The sequence below is a fragment of the Astyanax mexicanus genome, chromosome 14, assembly GCF_023375975.1.
Source record: "Astyanax mexicanus isolate ESR-SI-001 chromosome 14, AstMex3_surface, whole genome shotgun sequence".
In the NCBI taxonomy this organism is placed as follows: domain Eukaryota; kingdom Metazoa; phylum Chordata; class Actinopteri; order Characiformes; family Acestrorhamphidae; genus Astyanax; species Astyanax mexicanus.
In genome coordinates, this window is record NC_064421.1 from 46,407,096 (window position 1) to 46,430,297 (window position 23,202).

The 23,202-nt window shown below is 39.1% G+C and overlaps 2 protein-coding genes across 2 annotated transcripts in view; one reads left to right on the forward strand and one right to left on the reverse strand.

Moving 5' to 3' along the window:
- Positions 1-13,117, reverse strand: part of eif2ak4 (eukaryotic translation initiation factor 2 alpha kinase 4) — a 49,217-nt gene extending 36,100 nt beyond the window's left edge. The window contains exons 1-13 of the mRNA XM_022672596.2: positions 12,747-13,117; positions 12,464-12,579; positions 9,900-10,002; positions 8,853-9,026; positions 7,483-7,563; positions 6,601-6,734; positions 5,953-6,053; positions 5,658-5,815; positions 4,136-4,671; positions 2,088-2,203; positions 1,685-1,839; positions 1,150-1,589; positions 118-190 (exon numbers count right to left, since the gene is read on the reverse strand). Coding sequence (XP_022528317.2) covers positions 118-190; positions 1,150-1,589; positions 1,685-1,839; positions 2,088-2,203; positions 4,136-4,671; positions 5,658-5,815; positions 5,953-6,053; positions 6,601-6,734; positions 7,483-7,563; positions 8,853-9,026; positions 9,900-10,002; positions 12,464-12,579; positions 12,747-12,884 — 2,325 coding nt within the window. The 5' untranslated portion in view covers positions 12,885-13,117. The remainder of the gene's footprint in view (positions 1-117; positions 191-1,149; positions 1,590-1,684; positions 1,840-2,087; positions 2,204-4,135; positions 4,672-5,657; positions 5,816-5,952; positions 6,054-6,600; positions 6,735-7,482; positions 7,564-8,852; positions 9,027-9,899; positions 10,003-12,463; positions 12,580-12,746) is intronic.
- A 4,025-nt stretch (positions 13,118-17,142) lies between these two features.
- Positions 17,143-21,680, forward strand: actc1b (actin alpha cardiac muscle 1b). Its single transcript, XM_015608038.3, has 9 exons — positions 17,143-17,280; positions 18,226-18,373; positions 19,367-19,495; positions 19,616-19,726; positions 19,867-19,951; positions 20,568-20,729; positions 20,838-21,029; positions 21,162-21,343; positions 21,446-21,680. Exons 2-9 carry the CDS (start codon positions 18,245-18,247, stop codon positions 21,587-21,589), a joined length of 1,134 nt encoding a protein of 377 aa, XP_015463524.1. The 5' UTR covers positions 17,143-17,280; positions 18,226-18,244; the 3' UTR covers positions 21,590-21,680.
- Positions 21,681-23,202: the final 1,522 nt, after the last annotated feature.

Below are 23,202 nucleotides of genomic sequence, written 5' to 3' on the forward strand. Positions count from 1 at the left end.
AATACAGATACACACACAAATATACTGAAATATATCACATGAAAAATATAACTTAATTACCAACAATCAGAAAAAAAAGAAGAATTCCACAGTAAAAGTTAATAAAGACTTACTGACCTGCACAACACTGTCCTTGCTGGCGTCGCCGTTGTCGAAGATAATGTCACTTTCTGAGTCGCTGTTCGAGGGACTGTTGTTAAAAAAAAAAACAATCAGCTCAATAATAACAGCATGACCGCAATTCACAAATTAAAAAAACATTTAAGAAATTTTGAATGTGGTTAGAACTCATTACAACTTGTTAATAATGCTTTATCTACAGGGCTCCAGGTGTTTTAGGACTTAAGCGCTGCCCCTATGTTTGAGAGGTTCAAATCCTGGTCATGCAGCTTGCCATCAGCACTAACTGCCGGAGCCCTGAGAGAGCATAGTTGGCCATGCTCTCTGTACTAGATTGTACTAGAGCTGCACAATATTGCAAAATTATTACATTTTCAATACTATATATATATATATGCAGGGCCCATGACGTCACCAGCCCCGCCCCCACCCATGCGCTCTCGTATCTCGCGTCTGGACCAATCAAGAGCTGACAAGCTCAACTCAAAACCAGAGAAAAACAGCAAAACAACACTAATCAGCCCTTAATTAGACATTTAATGGCTTTTTAAAAGGTAAATAAGAGCATTGTTCTGGGATTAAAAACGTGAATTCAGCTGTAACTGGAAATATCTGCACGGCAAAACTGTGCTGGACTGAGGAGCACAGCTTTCCACACATGCCCAACCAAGTGGATGGAGGCCATGCCCCTCCCTGCAGCTTCTCAGGCAGCACCAGCCTGTCACTCACACAGACACAGAGACAGCGCTGTGTATCTACTTCTTCTTATGTCAAGAATCAAAACTTTGCAACATAACATGTTTGATTTATTTGCCTTAAGTGACATCAGACGGCCTGTGATGTGACTATTGCCCATGCGCACATCACGATGACGATGATTAAATGATATATCGTGCAGCCCCTATTATTAACTAATTAACTAATATTTCTAATATTTTTTTTAACAGATTATAAAACCACACACACCTAACAGGTTATATATAAAAAAAATAATAAATAAAAAAAAACATGCACAAAAAAAAAGCTCACAGGAAAGATGGACAAAACACATCTGCCTCCTCATCGTCGTCATCATCATCATCATCATCATCATCATCGTCACTGGAGTCAGCAGTCTTGCACTTGGCGCTGGACGATCTCTCCAGAGACGTGCTCCACTCCACCGAGCTGGCCAGAGCCGGTGGGGGGGCGTCGTCCTCCACGTTGTCGAGGAGCCCCAGCTCGTTGACGCGGCGTCGGGCGGGCGGACGCTCGGGAGTGCTGGGAGGCTCAGAGCTGTCGCTGCTCAGCACTCCGGTGGAGGGGGTCTCGTGCCGCTCGATCCAGGCGTTGTAGTAGCGGACAATGTTCTCGTGGTTGAGGCGAGAGAGGAGGGTCACTTCCCCTTTAATACGGCGGAACTGCTTACTTCCTGGATTTACCTGAATCCGCTTCACAGCGTAGTAACAGCCATCCAACTTATTCTGCACCTGAACATCAAACACACAAAAAATATAAATATATATAAATATATTATTACTCCCCACAGTAAATCAATACAGCAGCAGATCAGATGATTGATCACCTTGATGACGGCTCCAAAAGCTCCTTTCCCCAGAAGCTGCAGCTCCTCAAACTCAGAGAAGTAACGGGAGAACTGTTTCGGCACCACTGTACTGAAAGGGCCCCCGAGGAGATGGGCCTGTGGAATAACCGTAGACGCAAAATCCACACCCAAGTCTGTGAGGAAAAAAAACATTAGTAATTGTTTATTGATACTGTCCAAGTTATAACCATTATAACTTTAAAAACTTTAAAGTTAAAAACATTATAATCGTTCTTACAAATACCGTAATTTATTAAGCGCACCTAAACGTAAGCTGCACTACCTCTGCAGGGTAGTTTCAGGTGTGAACAGTGTGTGTGTGAGTTTTATATATATATATATATATATATATATATATATATATAGAGAGAGAGAGAGAGACCTTCTGGACTGGGCTCCTGGCAGGGAGGAAGGCTCTTTGGTGAAGGTGGTCGGAGGAAGGAGTGGTCCAGCAGCTGCTGCGTGGTCCAGCGCTCAGCATCGTTAAGACAAACACACCTACAAAAGGTAAGACATGATCATACACACACTGCTTTCACAACAGTCCCAGTTATAGAGCAAAATAGATAGAAAAAGATAGAATTTTAAATAAAATTTAAACATGAATTTCATATGCGGCAATGATATTACACCCTGAAATATCGTGCCACCTCATCAGGGTACTACTTTTTTTTTTTTTCTGGTTTAGCAAAAGAAATAAAATTAATATAAAATAAAAATTCACACTGTTCTCATTTCCTATTATATATCTACTATAAACAGATTGTATCTGTCCAGTATCATTTATTTTATTTAATCCTGGATATATGGAGATATTTGGAGTGTATGATTATTATTATTATCATCATGACATTCTGGATCAATAAATTCCGTTAAAAATCTGATAAACGTCTTGAAATTTTTTTATATCTCAGTAGGGGTGTACCATATCATATCATATGTGCAATAAAAAGTGCGTTCTTAAAAAAATATATATAAAAAAAAAAAATATATATATATATATATATATATATATTTTTTTTTTTTTTTTTTTTTCTCCCCCATCAAGAATTTCATTATCGCAAAATGCCATAAAATATTCTGAAATTGTCTTGTTTATCTATGGTCTGTTCCAGCCCAGAGCAGAATATATGCACAAATACATGCCAGTGCAAACACATAGTGAAACAGGGTCACACACTCTACAGCCTAATCTACATTAACTTTAAAAACAAACTATAATTCCTGCCAATGCAAAAGTAAACACACAGGTAGGTCCAAACTTTGCCTTACAGAGAAACAGGCAGTGCAGCAGAGCACATCCTGGCAGCACTGATACAGAAAGTTCTAGAGATTTCTCTTTATTTATAGAGCAACCAGTCTGCTGTTGATCCAGAGCACTGCTGGTGTGGCATTCACCAGAGAACACCATCCCTACTGAAGCTATTTATTTTATTTTGTTTTGGTTTATTTTAAACAGTGACATTACTGTATTTGAGACGATGAACACATACAGGATGTATTCTTCCTGTTATGGTGTTAGGTAACGATTCAGCCTCCTACACCTTGCCACTTCCTCCCAACAGCTGGGTACAGCCGTCTATAATACTATTTCATCTTCTGCTGAAATAAAGCTTCGAGTATATCCAGGTAAAGGATACACCAACATGAATACTAGACTATAAAAAAATTGCCTAACCGAAAAGCAACTACAGCTGTCAGGGTTTTAAGGGGTGCATGATATTGGAAAAACTTTACATCGCATTGTATTAGTTTTCTGCGATATATATCGCAATAATACACATTGCAGGACCCGTGACGTAACACGCCCCGCCCCCACCCGCGCGCTGTCTCACGCCAGAGATGTGGACCAACCGGGAGCTGAGTCAGCGCCTTACAGTCAGCTAAGCACTCAAAAACTCAAAACAGCAAAACAACGATACTTAAGCATTTAAATTGATTATTTAAAAACATAAATAAAAGCGTTTTTTTCTGGGATTAAAAGCATGGATTCAGCTGTAACTGGAAATATCTGCGCAAAACTGAGGTGCACAGCTTTGGACAGGCTGTCTGAGGCGGTTGCCTCGTGTTTACACCTGCTGCACCCAGCCTTAGAGGAAATCTGGAAATCTAAGCTTATTGTAAATAAACTGATGGGATTTACTCACCTAAATAAACAGTTTTCAGGAGAGAAATCTGTGTAGATTAACATCCAGCACTTATTTGATATCTTTTTTTTAAGAATTACAGATTTGTTTACTTAGCTTAGCTTTGAGTTAACCCGGTGAGAGGTGAGCAGTGAGCCCTGCTAAATTAGAAAGGAAATATGGTGACACCACTGTTCCTTACTAGTGTCACATAATGTGCCTTTTATAATCCAGTGCACCTTATGTAGGAAAATAGACCAGATAATAGACATTTATTAATAATCTGGTGCACTTTAGTACTTACTTTTTTAGGAAGTCCTGCAGGTCAGCAGGCAGGCCGGAGGGAACAGTAACCGGGTACTCGTGGACCTCTCGTCCTTGGCTAAGTGCGAGAATAAGAAGCCCCAGGCTCCAGATGTCCCCTTTCTTGCCCGTCCGCGTGGGCAGAGTGTCCTCGCTGAAGCGCACGTGAGCCTGCTCAAAAACGTCCTCCCTGCACACCTCAGCTAACCGTTTAGCCAAGCTGTAGTCCATCAGCCTGACGTTACCCTGGGAGTCCAGGAGCACGGAGGAGGCGCCGAGCTGCTTGTGGACCACAGAGTTGGAGTGGAGGTAGTCGAGGGCGGAGAGCAGCTGGGTGGCGTGGTGACGCAGCTCGTCTACAGGCACTGGAGTGCTGGTGGAGAGGCTGTGGGCCAGGCTGCACCCGGGGACGTACTCAGCCAGGAGATTCACCACCAGGCAGTCCTCACGCTCAGTGCAGCTTAGGGCCTGGTAGTGCACCAGATTGGGGTGCTGCAGCTTCAGCAGGGAGTTCAGCTCACTCTCAGCTCCGTGAATCTGGAAGGAACAGCCAAAAGAAAGGAAGAATCTGGATGAATGTTGCACAACATTTTTGCACCACTATGTGAATAGCTGGGTACTAGGACTGGCCTCACATTTCTTAGATGGAATAGTCACTTTTATGGAGATGCAGATTTCATTTTCCAGCAGGAGTTGGCACACTGACCACACGGCTAAAAGTATAATATTCAAATTTCTGAGACACTGATTTTTGGCTTTTCATTGGCTGTAAGCCAATAAAAAAAATAAAATAAAATAAATAAACTCTTAAAATAGCCCCCTTTGTGTGTAATACATCTATATACCGTATTTATCGTATTATAAGGCGCACCGGATTATAAAGCTCCCCATCAACATACAATAAATATCAATGTTTAAACACACACACTGAATTATAAGGCAGACTAGCTTAGATTATATTAGATATTAATATACACCAATGTTTTTGAAATCTGCTTATTTTGGTGAGTAAAGAACTTCAGTTTATTTAGAGTTAGCATAAATTTACAGATTACCACTAAGGCTGAAGCATTAGCATTAGTATTAGCATCTAACCGCTAATGCCGCCTAACTGCCGTCCAAAAGCGCTACACTGAAAAACCCTGAGTGTCCCAGTAAACAAGAACGAATATTAGCTAGCGGTACCTTGGTTTAACACAGAAAACACACAGGCTACAGGCCGATAATACTCACCTCTGTACGGCCAAATGGCTAGCGCTTAGCTAGTAATGCTAATACTGGTACAGCAGTGCTAGCTGGGGTTAGCAACAGACTACAGGCCGATAATACTGAACTCTAAACAGCCGAATGGGTAGCGCTTAGCGGGTAATGCTAATACTGCTCCAGCAGTGCTAGCTGGGGTTCGAAGCAGGCCTGGTAATATACGAGTTTCACATTTTGAGCTGAATCACTTAAATAAAATGGATTTTTAAAGATATTGTAATTTTCTAAGATGCACTAGTATATGGGTAACCTGGACATACCTGTTTTTTGCATTTCTCGATCTTCTCCGTCTCCTGGCTGGTGAAGAACTTCCCAATCTTTTTGCTCCAGCGAAGGATCCACTCGTACACAACAGCAAACTCTCCAGATGTGGCATTGAGAGCATGATACACACTCCGGCCCAGTCTCTCACTCTCACCTCAGACACACAGATATAGAACAAACCTATCAACAAAACTCCACAGTGACTTTCATTTAAAGCTTTAGTTAATTATCACTATGGTCACTGTTTCAAGTGAATCATGGATGTATAAGAGATTAAATAAGAAATCCTACCTATGCACTTCCCTCTGTGAACGAGAACCTCTCCCACAGCACTGTTACTGAAGTGCAGGGCTTCATGAAGACATGGACTTTCTTCACTGTAAGTGTCTCGCCTGACGAGCAGAACAAAAAAAAAAAAAGTATCAAATTAATCACAGTAGAATTCTTTGATTATTCATGATCAATAACACCTTTTTTCCTCAGAACCATGCTCCTGATAATCGGTATTTAAATGTGAATAAAGTAATCTATGTTAGAAAGATTTGTATTATTCCCTTTAAAAAAAGTATTGTAATAAATCACAACAATATTCTGTGACTAAATCATGGATATAATTATGATTACCTTTTTTTTAAATGCTGCTACTTAACCCTCCTGTTGCGTTAAGGACAAATCTAACCCGTTTACAAGCAAAAAATACAGGAAAAATATTTGTTATTTATATTTATTTTCATTTCTAATGCACGAAACTTTAATCTTAACTTAACTGGCCTTATGTAAAAAGGTTGATTTTACTGTATGTATAAATTATAAATTACAGTACGTGTTTAGTTCACTGCTACATTTCAACACAGTTGTATCACCAGGCCATTTGCTTCTTAAATTAACCGCTGCTATAAACAGTAGTGTGAAGAGATAAGGGGGGTTTAATATCCTCACCTGTGTCTGCTGTTGGAGGTGGTCCGACGCCTGTTTGTTGAACTCTTCCTGTTGTCTGCAGACTCCATGGGAGGTCCAGGGGAAGCAGCACTGCTCAGAGTTGGGCTTCCCACAACCGGCTGCACCACGCGCTCCTGCAGTCGGGAGAGATTAGAGGTTTATGTTGCTGCTTTCACAATAAATGCTAATAAATGTGCTGCACTTTTCACGAACTCAGGAAATCCTCGGTGCCTATACTGCCAATTTCTGCGTGTTCTTAACATGATTAAGCTCTATGTATCTCTTGATCCTAGTCTACAAACTAGCTTTGGATATCTTAAGTAACTTTGAAGCACTGTTGTAAGTTGCTCTGGATAAGGGCATCTGCTAAATACCATAAATGTAAATGTAAATGTAACCTACGCAGAAGTATAAATAACCTACGATAAGCACCTTTCTGGAAATGTGACTACAGCTGCTGCTGCCTACCGAGCCTTGTGTTCTCGACAAAATATTTTCGCTTTCGCAGTTTAAACTGCAGAGCAACGCAAAGCCGCTGATACACGCACGCAGTAGTATAAACACAATCCGCTGTGCAGCAAACTCTCGCTGGATATGCATAGGCTACGGTGTATGATCAATGCAGAAGTTGAGGTTTTAGATGCAGAAATTGGGTTTTAGAATGAAAACAACTTAGGATGGAGCAGCAGCAGAGATGACCTTAGTTTAACCTGTAGTAATTATCTAGTAATATAAACAGCATCTGTCGCTCAAGATGCCTTTATTTTAACCTTTTTTAGTAAAATATCCCATTCAGAACCACAGATTCTGATCAAATGTAATCATTCAAACATTTCATTCAGTTGTAAAGTATGTAAAAACACATAAAAACAGAAGTCGTACCAGCTTGGCCATTTCTTTCTTCCTCTTCTCCTCTCGCCTCTCCTCTTCTCGCCTCTGGATTTCAGCGAGTATCTCATTTTGCTGTTGACAAATTACAACATTCATTAGAAGATCAACACAGCGAGACAAAGTACAGAAATTTTAATTCTGCAACTAGAGCCTGGCTTGGTTAAAGCTGTGTTTACACTGCTGCTGTAGAATTACTATATACAATATGCAACAGGGAAACAGGTGGTGGAGTTAAGCCAGTTTCTGTGGAATAAAGGGGTATTTTAGGCTAACATATGCTAGCATTTCATGAGTTTCATTGCGATACCAAACACAAAACATAAAAACTCCATATTGTGATAGTAGCAATATTGTAGAAAGCATTGTATTTGTTTTGCTATTTACTGTAATTACAGTTTACATGCATGCACTAAATATGAATGCATGCAATATGAAGAATTTTTATTGTTACCTTTGTGTTCATTTTTGATTCATTATTAATTTTTATTATTTTATTAGGGATGCACGCTGATTATACTGGAATTATACTGGTATTGGACGTTAATTCCTTCTTTTCTTCATAAGCATAGGGTAATTTAATTAATATTTTAAACCATTACTTGACCTTTATTGTATACTGAAAAAATATATTTTTGTGTACTACAAACTACAAATGTGTATATCAGCATCGACACATATATACATGTGTAATTTCGGATATTGGCATCTGCCCAGAATTCCCACATCAGTGCATCCCTAAATTTTACCAAATTTTACGCACTATAAGGCATATTCCTTATTAAAACGTTGACCAAATTAAAACAAGCTAAATGGGACGAACCGCTAATATAGTCATGACTTACTGAAATACTCAGGGTTCCTTAGTGTAGCGCTGTCGGGCGCCATTTACTAGTGGTAACCATCTTAATACACCTTATAAACCGGTGTGCCTTATAGTGCAAAAAATACTAAAATAGATAAACTACTTTTTTTTTTATTATTATTATTATTATTATTATTATTTTGTTAAAGTTGCATATTCTTAAAATATTGCCAAGAATATCATTATCACAAAAAATACCCTGAAACATTGTGATATTATTTTGGGGCTTCATTAGTTTAGGGCTTAGTAAAGAGGTGGACAATTCCAGTCCAATTTTGTGCTTTTTCTACTCTATCACACCTGATTCTGCTCACCTGTTAAAGCAGAAAATTCCACAAACTGTGCTTAATGCTGACCCCTTCACTGCCCACCCTCCTGCTATAGTTCCGCTTTAATATTTACTGAGCTCTTCAATAGAGTGTTGTGCGTATAATAAATCCATAATGGATGTTTAATGAATCTTTTAAAAGAGGCCAGCTGTCACGGGGTGATAAGGTACCATCTGCTCCTCCTGCCGGCGCCGCTGGTCGATCCTCTGCTGCTCCTCAAGAGCCAGTTTCTCCTGCTGTCTCTGCTGGTTCTTCAGCATCTCCTCATGGAAGGAGCGAGACGGAGGAACGTTGTGTTCCGTCAGAAAACTCTGCACAAAGTCTGCAAGCTCGTAGATCATCACCTAGAAACGGGAGAGGATGAGAGAGAAAGAAAGAAAGAAAGAGAGAGAGAGAGAGAGAGAGAGAGAGAGAGAGAGAGAGAGAGAAAGAGAGAGAAATGTTAATATTGTTAAAATATGTAATAAAGAACATCGATTCTATTTGTTCTTCCATAATCACTTGATTTAAATGTGTTTGGAGCTATTATAAAACAAAGACACTGACCACTAGGGGTGAGACTGATTTCAAGACAAAATACTTCTATGACCACAAAATGTATTTCTTGAAATCATGATATTACTGATAATATACAGCTCTGAAAAAAATTAAGAGACCCTTTCTGAATCAGTTTCTCTGTTTTTGCTATTTATAGGTTTATGTTTGAGTAAAAATAACATTTTTGTTTTATTCTATAAACTACAGACAACATTTCTCCCACATTCCTGATAAACATATTGTAATTTAGAGCGTTTATTTGCAGAAAAAAATTTAAATGATGCAGAGCTTTCAGATCTCAAATAAGGCAAAGAAAACAAGTTTATATTCATTAAGTTTTAAAAGTTCAGAAATCAATATTTGGTGGAATAAACCTGGTTTTTATTCACAGTTTTTAATCATGCATCTTGGCATCATGTTCTCCTCCACCAGTCTTACACACTGCTTTTGGATAACGTTATGCTGCTTTACTCCTTGGTGCAAAAAATCAAGCAGTTCAGTTTGGTGGTTTGATGGCTTGTGATCATCCATCTTCCTCTTGATTATATTCCAGAGGTTTTCAATTTGGTAAAATCAAAGAAACCCATCATTTTTAAGTGGTCTGTATATTGATTACAATATGATATGACACACCTCTGATATGAAAGCTGTGCTTCTATTGTTCAGTGTAAACAACTCACCTCACCACATCTTTCCAAGGCCTGTTTGGTAAGCTCAGACTGAAGTTTCTGAAGCTTATCATTGGAGAGACCTTTGGCATTTTTCAGCTCAAACTCTGGGGGCCTAGTTTACATAAAAACAAACAAAATAAGTATAATATTTTAGAATATTGTGATTTTTTTTAGCATATTGAGGATTTTATCACTTGACATTTCATTACAGACTCAGTAATTAGTCCTGTTTAATAGACCTCTTTCACGCAAGGAGGAGGGGTCAAGTTCCGGGCGAGGTGATGTGTAAGCGTATTTCCGGTTTGCAGCACCGCTAGGAAAATGGATGGCTTTTATTATTCCTCGTCTTTGGCTGAACTTCCCCGCTTTAGGCAGGATGATGTGACCAGAACTGTCGAGGAGCTGTCGAGGACCAAACGAGCCAAACTCGATAAAGGATACAAGTTCTTTTTCGAGCAATTTATTTTTGATTATGAAGGTAAATGGATGCAGTTCTGTAGTTTAGGTTAGCCAAGTTAACTAGCCTGCCTAGCTAGCTTCTTAGCTCGGTGCTCACTTAACATTCTATCATTTAAGCCTTTATCAAACTGTTTGTTAATTCTATTGTTAAATAAAGCATATAGTGTACTGTTATAAGTGCCTGTCTTATGATATTGTGTGTTTAGTGTCCAATGTTGTAGAGAAGGAGATCCGTGTTAGGGCTCGGTGCTACCGGTCCTTAAAGAAAAGCGAGGAACCACACAAGCTAGAGGTCCAAGCTCACGGTTCAGCTATCTCACGGTTCAGCTATCTCACGGTTACAGCACTGCAGTTCGCTAAACCATCTTAACTTCCCCAAATAGATTTACTAGTTATTATTAGAGTCTGATACCCTGTTGAGTTTTATGGACTCTGCCAACACACACCTGTTTAGCAGCCGCTTGCCTTCACGGATGGTTCCTAGTGCCAGTCTTGAGGGACACGCATGGATGAATGGAAAGTCATGTTTTTTTAAATACACATATGAAGTACAGGATTAAGCTAATTAAAGTGAAATTAAAATGGATGCGGACTACAGTGGTTGTTTCTAAATGTTCTGGGGTATATTTTAGTAGCAGTATTTTGCTAGATTACATCCTTCTTAATAAAACCCTTAATCTATGGTACTAAACTACACCCCATGATTTTCTTCTGCTGTTGCAGTTCTTTGTTTGTTCAGTTCAGCAGTAAACATAACTACTATTCTTCATCTTATTCTACTTTAACACAGAGGTAAGGTTTACCTAAGGTGAAGGATAGGGTTCCTAGTGTATGTGACCCACAAACCCAAAAGCACAGTTGCTATAAATGAAGAAATAAAGTGGCCAAGAAATAATGTAAACAAATAAAAAAACGTAGCCATCTAATGTAAATTAGGTTATAAGAGTAAGAAAAAAGGGAATATCTTAATATTAAGAGAAAAAGGTGAGGAAAACATTGCACTTTAAGCTAGCTTGATAACAGCTGTTCTATATAAAATGGACCGTAGCTAGCTAGCTACAAGCTTCTGTCTATTTTAGACAGAACAGCTGTTATCATGCTAGCTGAATCAGACTTTACATGCATGTTTTTTTCCTGATAACACTGTACTTCTTTAGTTTATCTTGTTTAAAGTACAATGTTTTATAGAGCAGTGTTACTAGCTTGCTAGCTAGGTAGTTAGCTACTCGCCGGGAGTCGGCCGAGTCACGTAGTCGTGGTCCCGCACAGCCGCGCTCCCGTCTCCCTCTTCTTCCAGCACACCGACAGCCTGCTCCCCTATCGCGCCCTCCTCGTCCAAACGAGCAGAATCTCCGAGACGGGAATTCACTCTGCTGTACACAGACTGCCTGGCTGGCCGAGTCCAGCTAAAACGACGCGGTATCGCACCTTTCTTCAGCCACGTCTTGCCCTTTGGTGTAACGTAGATGTCCTGCGGCTCAAAATGAGCGCTACACACATGCGTGCTGTTCCTAAGAATTTTGAAATTCGGCCCCTCACTCCTTCTAATGGCTATCACCCACTTCTTTCTGAGTTCCTCCTCAGCTGGAAATGAGTGGAAACTCAAATAAGGCTGTTTTTGCTTGGAATTAGAGCACAGTGGTACGCTGCAAAAACACTTACTACTCACTTGCGCCATGGCGGAAGAACGAACGCTCCAAACGGAACTGAGTTTACACAGAAATGTCTAGACCGGAAATGTCGACCCCGGAAGCGAGAGAAAGGCCTATTGAATCAAGTGTATGCCCTAATACCAGGAGGGTGAAGACTAGCACATGCCTCCTCCGATACATACAAGTCAAGTCAGACTCCGCCTCATTTTGAACTGCTGCTGATGCAGCATTGCCAAATAGCATCACAACGCTAACGCTCGGAGGAAAGCGCAGCGACTCGGTTCTGATACATCAGCTCACAGACGCAGCCTTGTGCTGATCCACATCACCCTAGGAGTGATCTACTGTATTATACTGTACATCTACTGTACCCACCCAGAGAGTGCAATGCCAATCGTGCTCTCTCAGGGCTCCGGCAGCTGATAGACCATTGGACCACACAATTCTTTAGTGGACACTTACACATCAGGGTATGTTGGTGGACATTTAACCTCCAAGTCCACAGTCACGTGACACTCTTGGCCATAACTCAGCCCTTTGGGTCTTAAGCTCAGGTAGACTTCCGGGGGGCGTTTCACCTGGAATTGGAGGAGGAACGTATGTAAATCAGGGAATCAGTGCATGAAGTACAGAGAACTGTACGAGCTAGCAGTTAGCTTGCTAGTTAACTTTAGCCTCCAGTATTAATCATGGGTTAACATAAGCTAAAGCTAAAGCTAACACTAGGAGACTTGCTGCTTCGCACCTTCCAGGGATGTTTAAGCCGGATATCCTGAAAATCCTCCGCGAATATGGAGGCGAGGGCCTGGAGCTCGTTCTCCTGCTGGAGGGAGTAATCTTCAGGAACAGGAGGAGGAGAGTCAGGAGCAGAGCTCATCATCATTCTGCTGCACAGAACTCATATCTCTCCTCCCGCTCCTCCTCTAAACTCTCCGCTGAAACACCCGCTCCACACCTCTATATCCATATACTGAGCTCTCCGCTCACACGGGAGGAGAGAGAGACCGCGGGGAACACAGACATTCCGCTCAAACTCAACTTATTCACAGCTCAGACTCTCCAACACCACCATAACACCCTCTCACACACAGCCACGCTCAGCACAGCGCCATGTCAGCGCGTCGCAGCCGTGACGTAACCACGCACAGCGCTGCCCCCCGAAACCACGCCCCCAAAACCCGCCCCCCGCAGCTCAGCGCGAAAAATTTACGATATATTTTATTTGTTATATTGTATCACATATGAATTAAGATTTTTTATATATATTAGGTAAAAAATATATATAAATATGTGAATTATATATTTATTATATTTTATTGTAAGCACTAAGTACTGATGAGAGAGAAAATTATATTATATCAAAACCATTCAATATTCTTTGCAGTAATATGTTAATAAGTATATTTGGCTGTTTTTGTTCTTAGTATAAACTCAAGTTCTTGTAAGCTTACTAAAAAACATGTATTTTTCATTGGTTGTCTTTGGGAAACATAATATAGATCACTTTTTTTCAAGATAAAGCAGTGGTTCAAATAATTATAGTGATGTGATTATTTTCTCCCCAAAACATATAACGTATGTCATAAAGGGTTCACTAAGAATATCTTTGCAAAAAAATTGATAAATAAAATGCCCACAAAAATATCAATATAAATTGTTTTTCAGTAGTAGAATCAAGTGGCATTAGACATGGTTTGCCATTTTAACCCAATTACTTTAAAAAAAAAAAAAAAAAATGCATAATCATTTTTTCACTGAAAAGTGTAAAAATGATTATGTTGAGTTAAAGTTGTATATGGGGCTGATCCCCAATCGCATACCGCCCCGTTTTTATTAAAGACGTAATGCAACAAAAAAAAATATATATATATACTTTTCTTTAATGTTCCTTGCGATCAGGGAGCAACGTGGGAAAAAAGTAAGCGCAGTAAGTTCATTCTGACACTAGGTGGAAATCATCACCAAGACAAACAGCACCAAGCAAGTTTCAGTTAACAGTATGTTCTCATGAGACATTTAGGTATTATATGGGTATATTTAAACATAAAAGAATAACCCAGACATGTACTGTACATATTAGTCAATACATGTTTTAAACTATTAGGTTTAAAAAGTTTACATTGGCTTAAATTCCTTCCTGAAATATGTTTAAGTCATTAAACCCATAATTAGACTCAGGACCATTACTTTCTGTCACTTAATAGGTAATAGAAGCGGATGTCTATGCCCCCCTAAGCCCATAAATATGTTCTTAGTATATTAAATAAATTGTATTATATGTTTTTTTTTTTTTTTTGCAACCCTTCATTCACCCCATACAGATGTGGTATGAAAAAGTGTCGGCACCCCTGATTATTTTCATGATTTTACTTTATCAACTTTTTATAAACTTTTACTTTTATAAATCATTGGTTGTTCGGATCAGCAATTTCAGTTAAATACATCACTGTGTTCATCTGCTATATGATATATTTAACTAAACTTTCTGATACGAACAACCAATTCTTTATAAAGGAAAATCATAAAAACGATCAGGGTTTTTTATACCACTTTTATACCACTTTATACCTTTTTTATACCACTTTATCTGTATTTTATTAGAATACTTCCTACATTTCACAATAAAATACTGTTATGTTGTTAGCATTCTGTGTCTCAGAGAAGAGTTTGAAAACCAGTAAATCGAGTTTGAGAGAGGACACATCATAGAGATGGGGTTAGGGTTGGCCTTGTGGAGTTCCACAGAGTTCTATTGTACAGCCTATAAAATTGATGTTATTAATTATTGTACTGTAGTTAAGAGAATAACTTAAGTGTGGACTTACATACATAGATTTATATATATACAGCTCTGTGAAAAATGATCAGACCATTTCAGTTTCTGAATCAGTTTCTCTGATTTTGCTATTTATAGGTTTATATTTGAGTAAAATGATCATTGTTGTTTTATTCTATAAACTACAGACAACATTTCTCCCAAATTCCAAATAAACATATTGTCATTTAGAGCATTTATTTGCAGAAAATGAGAAATGACTCAAATAATAAAAAAGCAGAGCAGAGCTTTCAGACCTCAAATAATGCAAAGAAAATAAACAAGTTCATATTCATAAAGTTTTAATAGATCAGAAATCAATATTTGATGGAATAATCCTGTTTTTTTAATCACAGTTTTTTTCATGCATCTTGTCATCATGTTCTCCTCCACCAGTCTTACACACTGCTTTTGGATAACTTTATGCTGCTTTACTCCTGGTGCAAAAATTCAAGCAGTTCAGTTTGGTGGTTTGATGGTTTGTGATCATCCATCTTCCACTTGAAGATATATATATATATATATATATATTCCAGAGGTTTTCAATTTGGCAAAATCAAGGAAAAACATCATTTTTAAATGGTCTCTTATTTTTTTCCAGAGCTGTATCTACCCTCTTTTAGGGATTTTGACAGTAATTACTGTCTGTATATGCTGTATATATATATATATATATATATATATATATATATATATATATATATATATATATATATATATATATATATATATATATATATATATATATATATATAACTCCTTCATTTCTATTAATAACATTTTGCAGTTTATTTTAAAAAGACAATATTTATTTTATGTTTCATGTGTTTAGTTATACGACCTCATATAATCTCACAGCATTTAAATAATGAAATATTAAACACTCCTATGTTTGAATATGTTAAAAAGACTGTAGATAATGTGTAAGCTGCCTCATCAGAGAGTCTACAGGCCATGTACAGGAGCCCATGTATTAATGTATTCATGTTTGTGTTTTTCTTATCACTTTAGAGCCTGTAGTTATGGTAGAAATCTGCACTGTCCTTCTAGGGAGAGCTGAATTGGGGGAGGAAGGGTCAACACTAATAAGGAAGCCTGTTCTCACACTCAATTCTGCACTGCCTCAACACCTGTTCCACACCATGACCCTAAAAGGAGAGAATTCAGCCAATCAAGACCTAGCTGCCCCTACAGCACGGCCAATCAGGAAGCTGCTAGGTGAGACGGACCTCAGAGGGTACACCACCCCCCACCCCCCAGCAAGTCCCCTTCCCGCTCCGTCCACACTGTTCTCCATGTTTAGGGCTGAAGCCCACATGCCGGTATGTTGGCCTACTGACATATACAGTATCCCGTCTGGCTGGAGAGTGGAAGGTCTTGAATGTCTGTCTCCTTAAGCACTTAGTATAGACTGAGGGGATCGTCGTTTTGCGTTGCCCTGCCCTGATAACAGGGTGGAGATCCTTATCTTTTCAGGATCAGGCCTCCACGAGTGTCCATTTATGGAGAAATCATCTAGTAATGCTGTTTACAATCTGAATTGTACCTTTATTCAACTATGTGGTGCTTACCACAGTGGGACTTCCTGTTTGCAGTCTTGGTTTGACTCCAGGTTTCTACTTTATGCCTCTTATGGAGTTTTTTTGGGATCGTTTGGTGTTTAGACCCATGATAATGTGAAAAGAGCCATATAAAATATTAAATAAAATAAACTGCAAAAAAAAAGCTAACTAACTACATTTTGACCATTTGCCCCTCTTGTGAGAAATGTTGTCCTATTAAACTTTTTTTTGTAAGTTATTTTATTTAAAGTGTCTTCATGAATGGCAAAATCCATATATAGAGTATAAATAGAGAATATTTCGTTTTTAAATCTAAAACAGTTAAACCAAAAAAATCAATTCACTTTTTCAAGATAAAAGCACATTTTTGGAGACATTCCTTTTCATTAAAAACTTAGCCAACTAATCCTGAACTGTATCAGAGTAAAATCTAGTAAAATCTTCATCTTAAAGTTGATAAGTCTTAAGTTCATAATTCAGAATTCAGAATCAATGCACTCACAATACAATCTACAATGCACTATTAGACACTATAATCTGCATGTGAAAGCGTGCACTGTGCATATCAAGATGGCCCCATTAACCCTAGCAAACATTAAGCTAAGCTAAGTAAAGCACTTGGCATGCAGTTGGATTTTTATTACTTGGGGGAGCTGCTGCTATTTCCAAGGAAGAGCTTCTCCGTTTTGGAAGGATCCGATTGCTCCCTCGAATCAAGATAGACACCCAGCGGGAGGGTTCTTCTTTCTTATCTGTTTTTTTTTCTCTCCGATGCTCATATTTGGGCTTCTGTGAACTCGATGCTCCACCCCAACCCCCTTTGCTCCAGCCTTATTTAAGGGGAGCCCCTCCATCAGCCACTTTGTCCCAGTGGAAGCATCAGTCTTGTGCGATACAACCTGGTGAGTGCATGCTACTATTGGTTCCTGTGGACGAAGGGTTGAGGGTCTGCTGTGTGTTGGCGAATTTTGACTAAAGGAAGGGAATTTGAAGGCAGGATATTTATTGGAATGGTCAGGAATAGTATAGCAGATTTGTTCTCTAAAGTCATTGGCACTCTACTGTAGTCATTGGAACTCTACTCTAGTCATTGGCATCTGCTTCAGTCTAGCTAACCATCAGAACCTACTGAAAAAAAAAAGAAGATCAGGGACAGGATGAGCTGTACTGTCATTACACAGTACTTAGTACACATTTGTTTAGTAGATAGCATAGCATCTCATGAATGAAGCCATCACAAATTAGGGGCAACGAGCCATGCTGTAAAATGAGGTGCTGCAATGTAGAAGCAGCAGCAGCTGCAAGCTGAACTGATCCTGGATAGGCCCCAACTGCGATAGGGTGGCAGGAAGAGTAGAAGAACCCATATAGGCTTCGAACAGCAGAGAAGGGGGGAAGAAGGGGGCCTAAAATAGCCCCACGGGCTCCACTGTGCCCCCTTTTTTGGCTCTACGTTAACAGGCAGGCAATTTCTTCAAACCTGTGGCAGTTGGCAGCGGAGATACAGTTTCAGTAACCTTTCAGGAAGTCTTGGGTGGGGTGAGAAGACATTCAGAGAGGGTGGGGGTATACGGCAGGTTCTAATTCTAATTCTTAGGTAGGTCTAGATTATCTAGATAATTGGTTAAATGGTTAGATAGAGTTTAGTCTTGCAATTTAGTGCTGTATACATACAAATATAAGAGATAAGATGAGCACAGTCTGTTAAAACCCATTGGTAGTATCAGTTACCTTTCAGATGCTTCCAGTTGACCAGTTGTTGTTGAGCAAATGGTGAGCTTGAGCTGTCACTCTTGACATAATCATGCCGTCTTTTTCTCCCCCCCACCACCACCACCCAACTCCAGACCATCCCAGAAACCAACCATGTGTGACGACGAAGAGACCACCGCCCTTGTGTGCGACAACGGCTCTGGCTTGGTCAAGGCTGGATTTGCCGGAGATGACGCTCCACGTGCTGTCTTCCCTTCCATTGTTGGAAGGCCCCGCCACCAGGTGAACTATATAGTCCAATAAGACGATTTTCTAGAATACTTATGATTTAAATAGTTAAGAAGTTTCTCCATTTTTTCGATTTTTACTTTATAACATAATCTGAACACAAAAAAGTTCCTTTATACTGAGTCCAAATTTCTTGACGAACGGATCAGTAGAAATTCTAAAAAATGACTGGAAATAAACTCTTTTTACATTGACTTCCATTGAAAATTAAAAAGGTTTTATCTCTCTCCTGTAAAGCTGGAGTTTTGGAGATCCTTGTTTTTTTTAATGGACAGCAACGATGTATAATGTATATATGGGTGGGAAGTTACTCTTAGTACTAAAGTTAGTTTCAAGATGCTTTAATTTTTAAAGATAAATAATCTACTTTAATCAAACAACATTACTCTATAATCAATATCTTTATATATGTCTATAACCATTCATTCATATCTGTAGCTATATAAACCTATAATAAAAAATACAATATATATTAAACAGCATTTACATGTACATACTTATTTTTTAAAGATATTATCAAAGCAATCATCTAATCGGATTTGTAAAACAAACTTGCAGATCTAGTTGATTAAGCACCAAATAAAAAAAGATATATTCATAAATGTTAAGTATATTATAATGCACTAAAGAAAAGAATTATATTCTACTATTCCATTACTTGAAATACTGAACAACACACTTTCAATGTATGTTAATATGTACGTATTATAATGTACATTTTGATGTGTTCATTATTATATTGTAATTTCCTAAAGACCTTAAAGTAAAAAAAATAACTATTCTATTCTTATAATTCAACTATAAGCCTTATACGTACTTCACTTACAGTTCAATTGGCATACCTCACGTACTGTTGTGTGAAGTGTAGTGTAGAGTTTAGAATTGTAGATTTAGAAGTGTTTTTGCTCATTTATTTTGTACTGTGTGTTGCTCATGTTTGATTAAACTCACAGACCAGCTTTAACCGTATTTCTCCTTCTCTCACAGGGTGTGATGGTGGGTATGGGTCAGAAAGACAGCTACGTCGGTGATGAGGCCCAGAGCAAAAGGGGTATCCTGACTCTGAAGTACCCCATTGAGCACGGCATCATCACCAACTGGGACGACATGGAGAAGGTGAAGTATTGTTATAGCTCACTATACATATACGTATTTTTTAAGTCTATCAATACATTGTATAGCCTAAAAGTTACTCTGGACCCTGGTTGAATGCTAATGCATGTTAATTCTCTTCAGATTTGGCACCACACCTTCTACAACGAGCTCCGTGTGGCCCCTGAGGAGCACCCCACCCTCCTCACTGAGGCCCCCCTCAACCCCAAGGCCAACAGGGAGAAGATGACCCAGGTACCCAGACCTCCACTTTACTCCACTCTACTTCACTCCATTCCTTTTTTCTTCTGTTACGTTATTCTTGGAGCGAAGTGGCTTCAGCAGTGTTACCTCATCCGTACTAACAATAACGCTCACCTAATCTCCTCTTGCAGATCATGTTCGAGACCTTCAACGTCCCCGCCATGTATGTGGCTATCCAGGCTGTCCTGTCCCTGTACGCTTCTGGCCGTACCACCGGTCAGTATGAGCTTCGCTATCTTTAATTGTTTTTTTTATTTTTTATTTTAAACATATCTATATCTGAATAAAACCTATACATTTACACCAACACCTTATGGCAATAGCACTAATGCTATTGTTAAAGATACTAGAAGAATTTGATTTGATTGTTTGATTCATTCATTTTCAGTATTTCTACAATAAATCAGTGCAATGCAAAGAAAACCAAAGCTAACTATCTTCTACAATCTTTTATGCCTCTTTTAAAGTTAAAGGGAGCTATATGTTTATGTGTGTGTATATTATAACAAAGTTGGTGGTATAGACCATTGAGGAAAATAAATGTCATCGCCCATAAGAACATGAGGTCCTCATTGTTCCCTGGCAATTGAAAACAGTCCCTCTGTTGAGTTATACATAGCACAATTAGACAGGCGAAGCCGTTTATTTGGCAGACAGCAAGATAAACGACCCGTGCATTGTTGGGGATTAGCGGTAATCCACAAATTGCTGGGGTGAAAGCTCCACCTGTGGCGGCTGATGTCATCAGCATTGTCTGTTTACGACGTGCCACATACTCTGGGGAACTTTGAAATGGCAAGAGACGTGTCTGACTGAAGGCTGCCCCCTGCAGGTATTGTGCTGGACTCCGGTGATGGTGTGACCCACAACGTCCCCATCTATGAGGGTTACGCTCTCCCCCACGCCATCATGCGTCTGGATCTGGCCGGTCGCGATCTGACTGACTACCTGATGAAGATCCTGACTGAGAGAGGCTACTCTTTCGTCACAACTGGTAAGCCATAGTACTAGTACCCAAAGATCTACCATACCAAGATGCCACCGGTTATGTTGAGCGTGTGCACCTGTTTCACACCTGTTCTCTGAAACTTGCTCTTCCCAGCTGAGCGTGAGATCGTGCGTGACATCAAGGAGAAGCTGTGCTACGTGGCTCTGGACTTCGAGAATGAGATGGCCACCGCTGCCTCCTCCTCCTCCCTGGAGAAGAGCTACGAGCTTCCCGACGGTCAGGTCATCACCATTGGTAACGAGCGTTTCCGCTGCCCCGAGACCCTCTTCCAGCCATCCTTCATTGGTGAGCCTGAAATCACTGTACACTTTATAATTTTTCAAATATTGACCAGTTTCAGACACATATATAGGTTATATATATTCTATAAAATCCATGATCTCTCTTTGATTCATGCTTGTTCTTAACTGAACTCAGGTATGGAGTCTGCTGGTATCCATGAGACTGCCTACAACAGCATCATGAAGTGCGACATTGACATCCGCAAGGACCTGTACGCCAACAACGTCCTCTCCGGTGGTACCACCATGTACCCTGGTATTGCTGACCGTATGCAGAAGGAGATCACCGCTCTGGCCCCCAGCACCATGAAGATCAAGGTAAATTAGGGAAATATAGGGAATTATAAATAATAGAGATTATCTTCCATCCATATTATATACAAAAACAACACCAACCAATTTCTTCTTCTTCCCCTCCAGATCATTGCTCCCCCTGAGCGTAAGTACTCCGTCTGGATCGGCGGCTCCATCCTGGCCTCCCTGTCCACCTTCCAGCAGATGTGGATCACCAAGCAGGAGTACGATGAGGCAGGCCCCTCTATTGTCCACAGGAAGTGCTTCTAAGCCAGCAAACCTCCGTTCAGTCATACATTTGTACTGTCTTTTAATGTATATACATGTCCTGTTGTAATAAAAGTGGATCATTAAAACATCAGCTGACCTCATTTCATTCTTTCTTCTTATTATTATTCTCCTCTTTTTCTCAGTCAGTTGTAGGATAATTTACCTCAGCATGACTTAAATAAAACAGAACATGAAAAGATGACAATTGAGACAAAGTTTAGAATTTAAAATATATTGAAGTTTACTGTTTTGTTTAGCATAATAGATATATAAAAGAAGCATAAATTAATAGACACATTAGAAAAGAGACATTAGTAGTTTAACAGGTCAAAACCCAGAGAGAGAGAGAAAGAGAGAGAGAGAAACAGAAAAAGCAAGGCGAGGGGATTAAGGACCCCCTGGGCATCTCCTCCCATAACCAAACACAGACTTCATCCAAGCAATTAGACCTTAATGCAAATTACATATAAATCAACGCAACTAAATAAAATCTATAAATATGACTGCATCAGCAGCAGGGTTGGACTGGTAATCTGGCGTACCGGGCCGATTTTTCTCTCTCGCGCTCCCTCGCTCGCTTAATTGCGCGCGCGCGCTCTCGCTCTCTCTCTCTGACTGTCTCTCTCTCTTTTTCTCGCTCTTTCCCTTTTTCTGTCTCTCGCTCACTCTCTCTGACTGTCTCTCTCTTTTTTCTCTCCATCTCTTTTTCTTTTTCTCGCTCGCTCTCTTTCTCTCTCGCTCTCTCTCTCTCTATTAGAGAAAGGGAAATAAAAAGGTAAACGTAATTAAGCTGATAAAATATGATTTCTGTGCAGTCTGAAATATTATAAACATGAATGTGAATGTAAATTATAGTCATATTTATAGACAAATAGTTAAAAAACGTACTAAAAAAGAAATGTTTCGTACAGTAAAGGTACAGTGTTCTGCTAATGACACTAATTCTTCATGATGCTTCAAAATATTTGATATTCCATTTCTTACTATTTTCTCCATTAAAACAAGTTTTTATGTTAGACACCACTTGTATTATATGTATTATATCTATTTCACATGACTGATAACCCGCTAAAACTGTGTTTTGTTAACAGCTTAAAGCCACACAGCTTCCAAACATTAGCTTACACAACATAAAGACCATAGATCAGTTTAAAACTAAAGTACTGATTCTAAATTGGTGCACCCGATCCTGGGGTAGAACAAGACAATATATATAAAATATACAGCTCTTGAAAAAATATATATGTTTATGTTTCAATAAAATTAACATTGTTGTTTTGTTCTATAAACTACTGACGATATTTCTCCCAAATTCCAAATAAAAATATTGTAATTAAGAGCATTTATTTGCAGAAAATGAGAAATAGCTGAAATAACAAAAAAAGATGCAGAACTTTCAGACCTCAAATAATGCAAAGAAAACAAGTTCATATTTATAAAGTTTTAAGAGTTCAGAAATCAATATTTGGTGGAATAACCGTGGTTTTTAATTCTCCTCCACCAGTCTTACACACTGCTTTTGGATTCATTTACGCCACCCTTGGTGCAAAAATCAACTAGTTCAGCTTGGTTTCATGGCTTGGGATATTTTTTTTTCACAGAGCTGTATCATA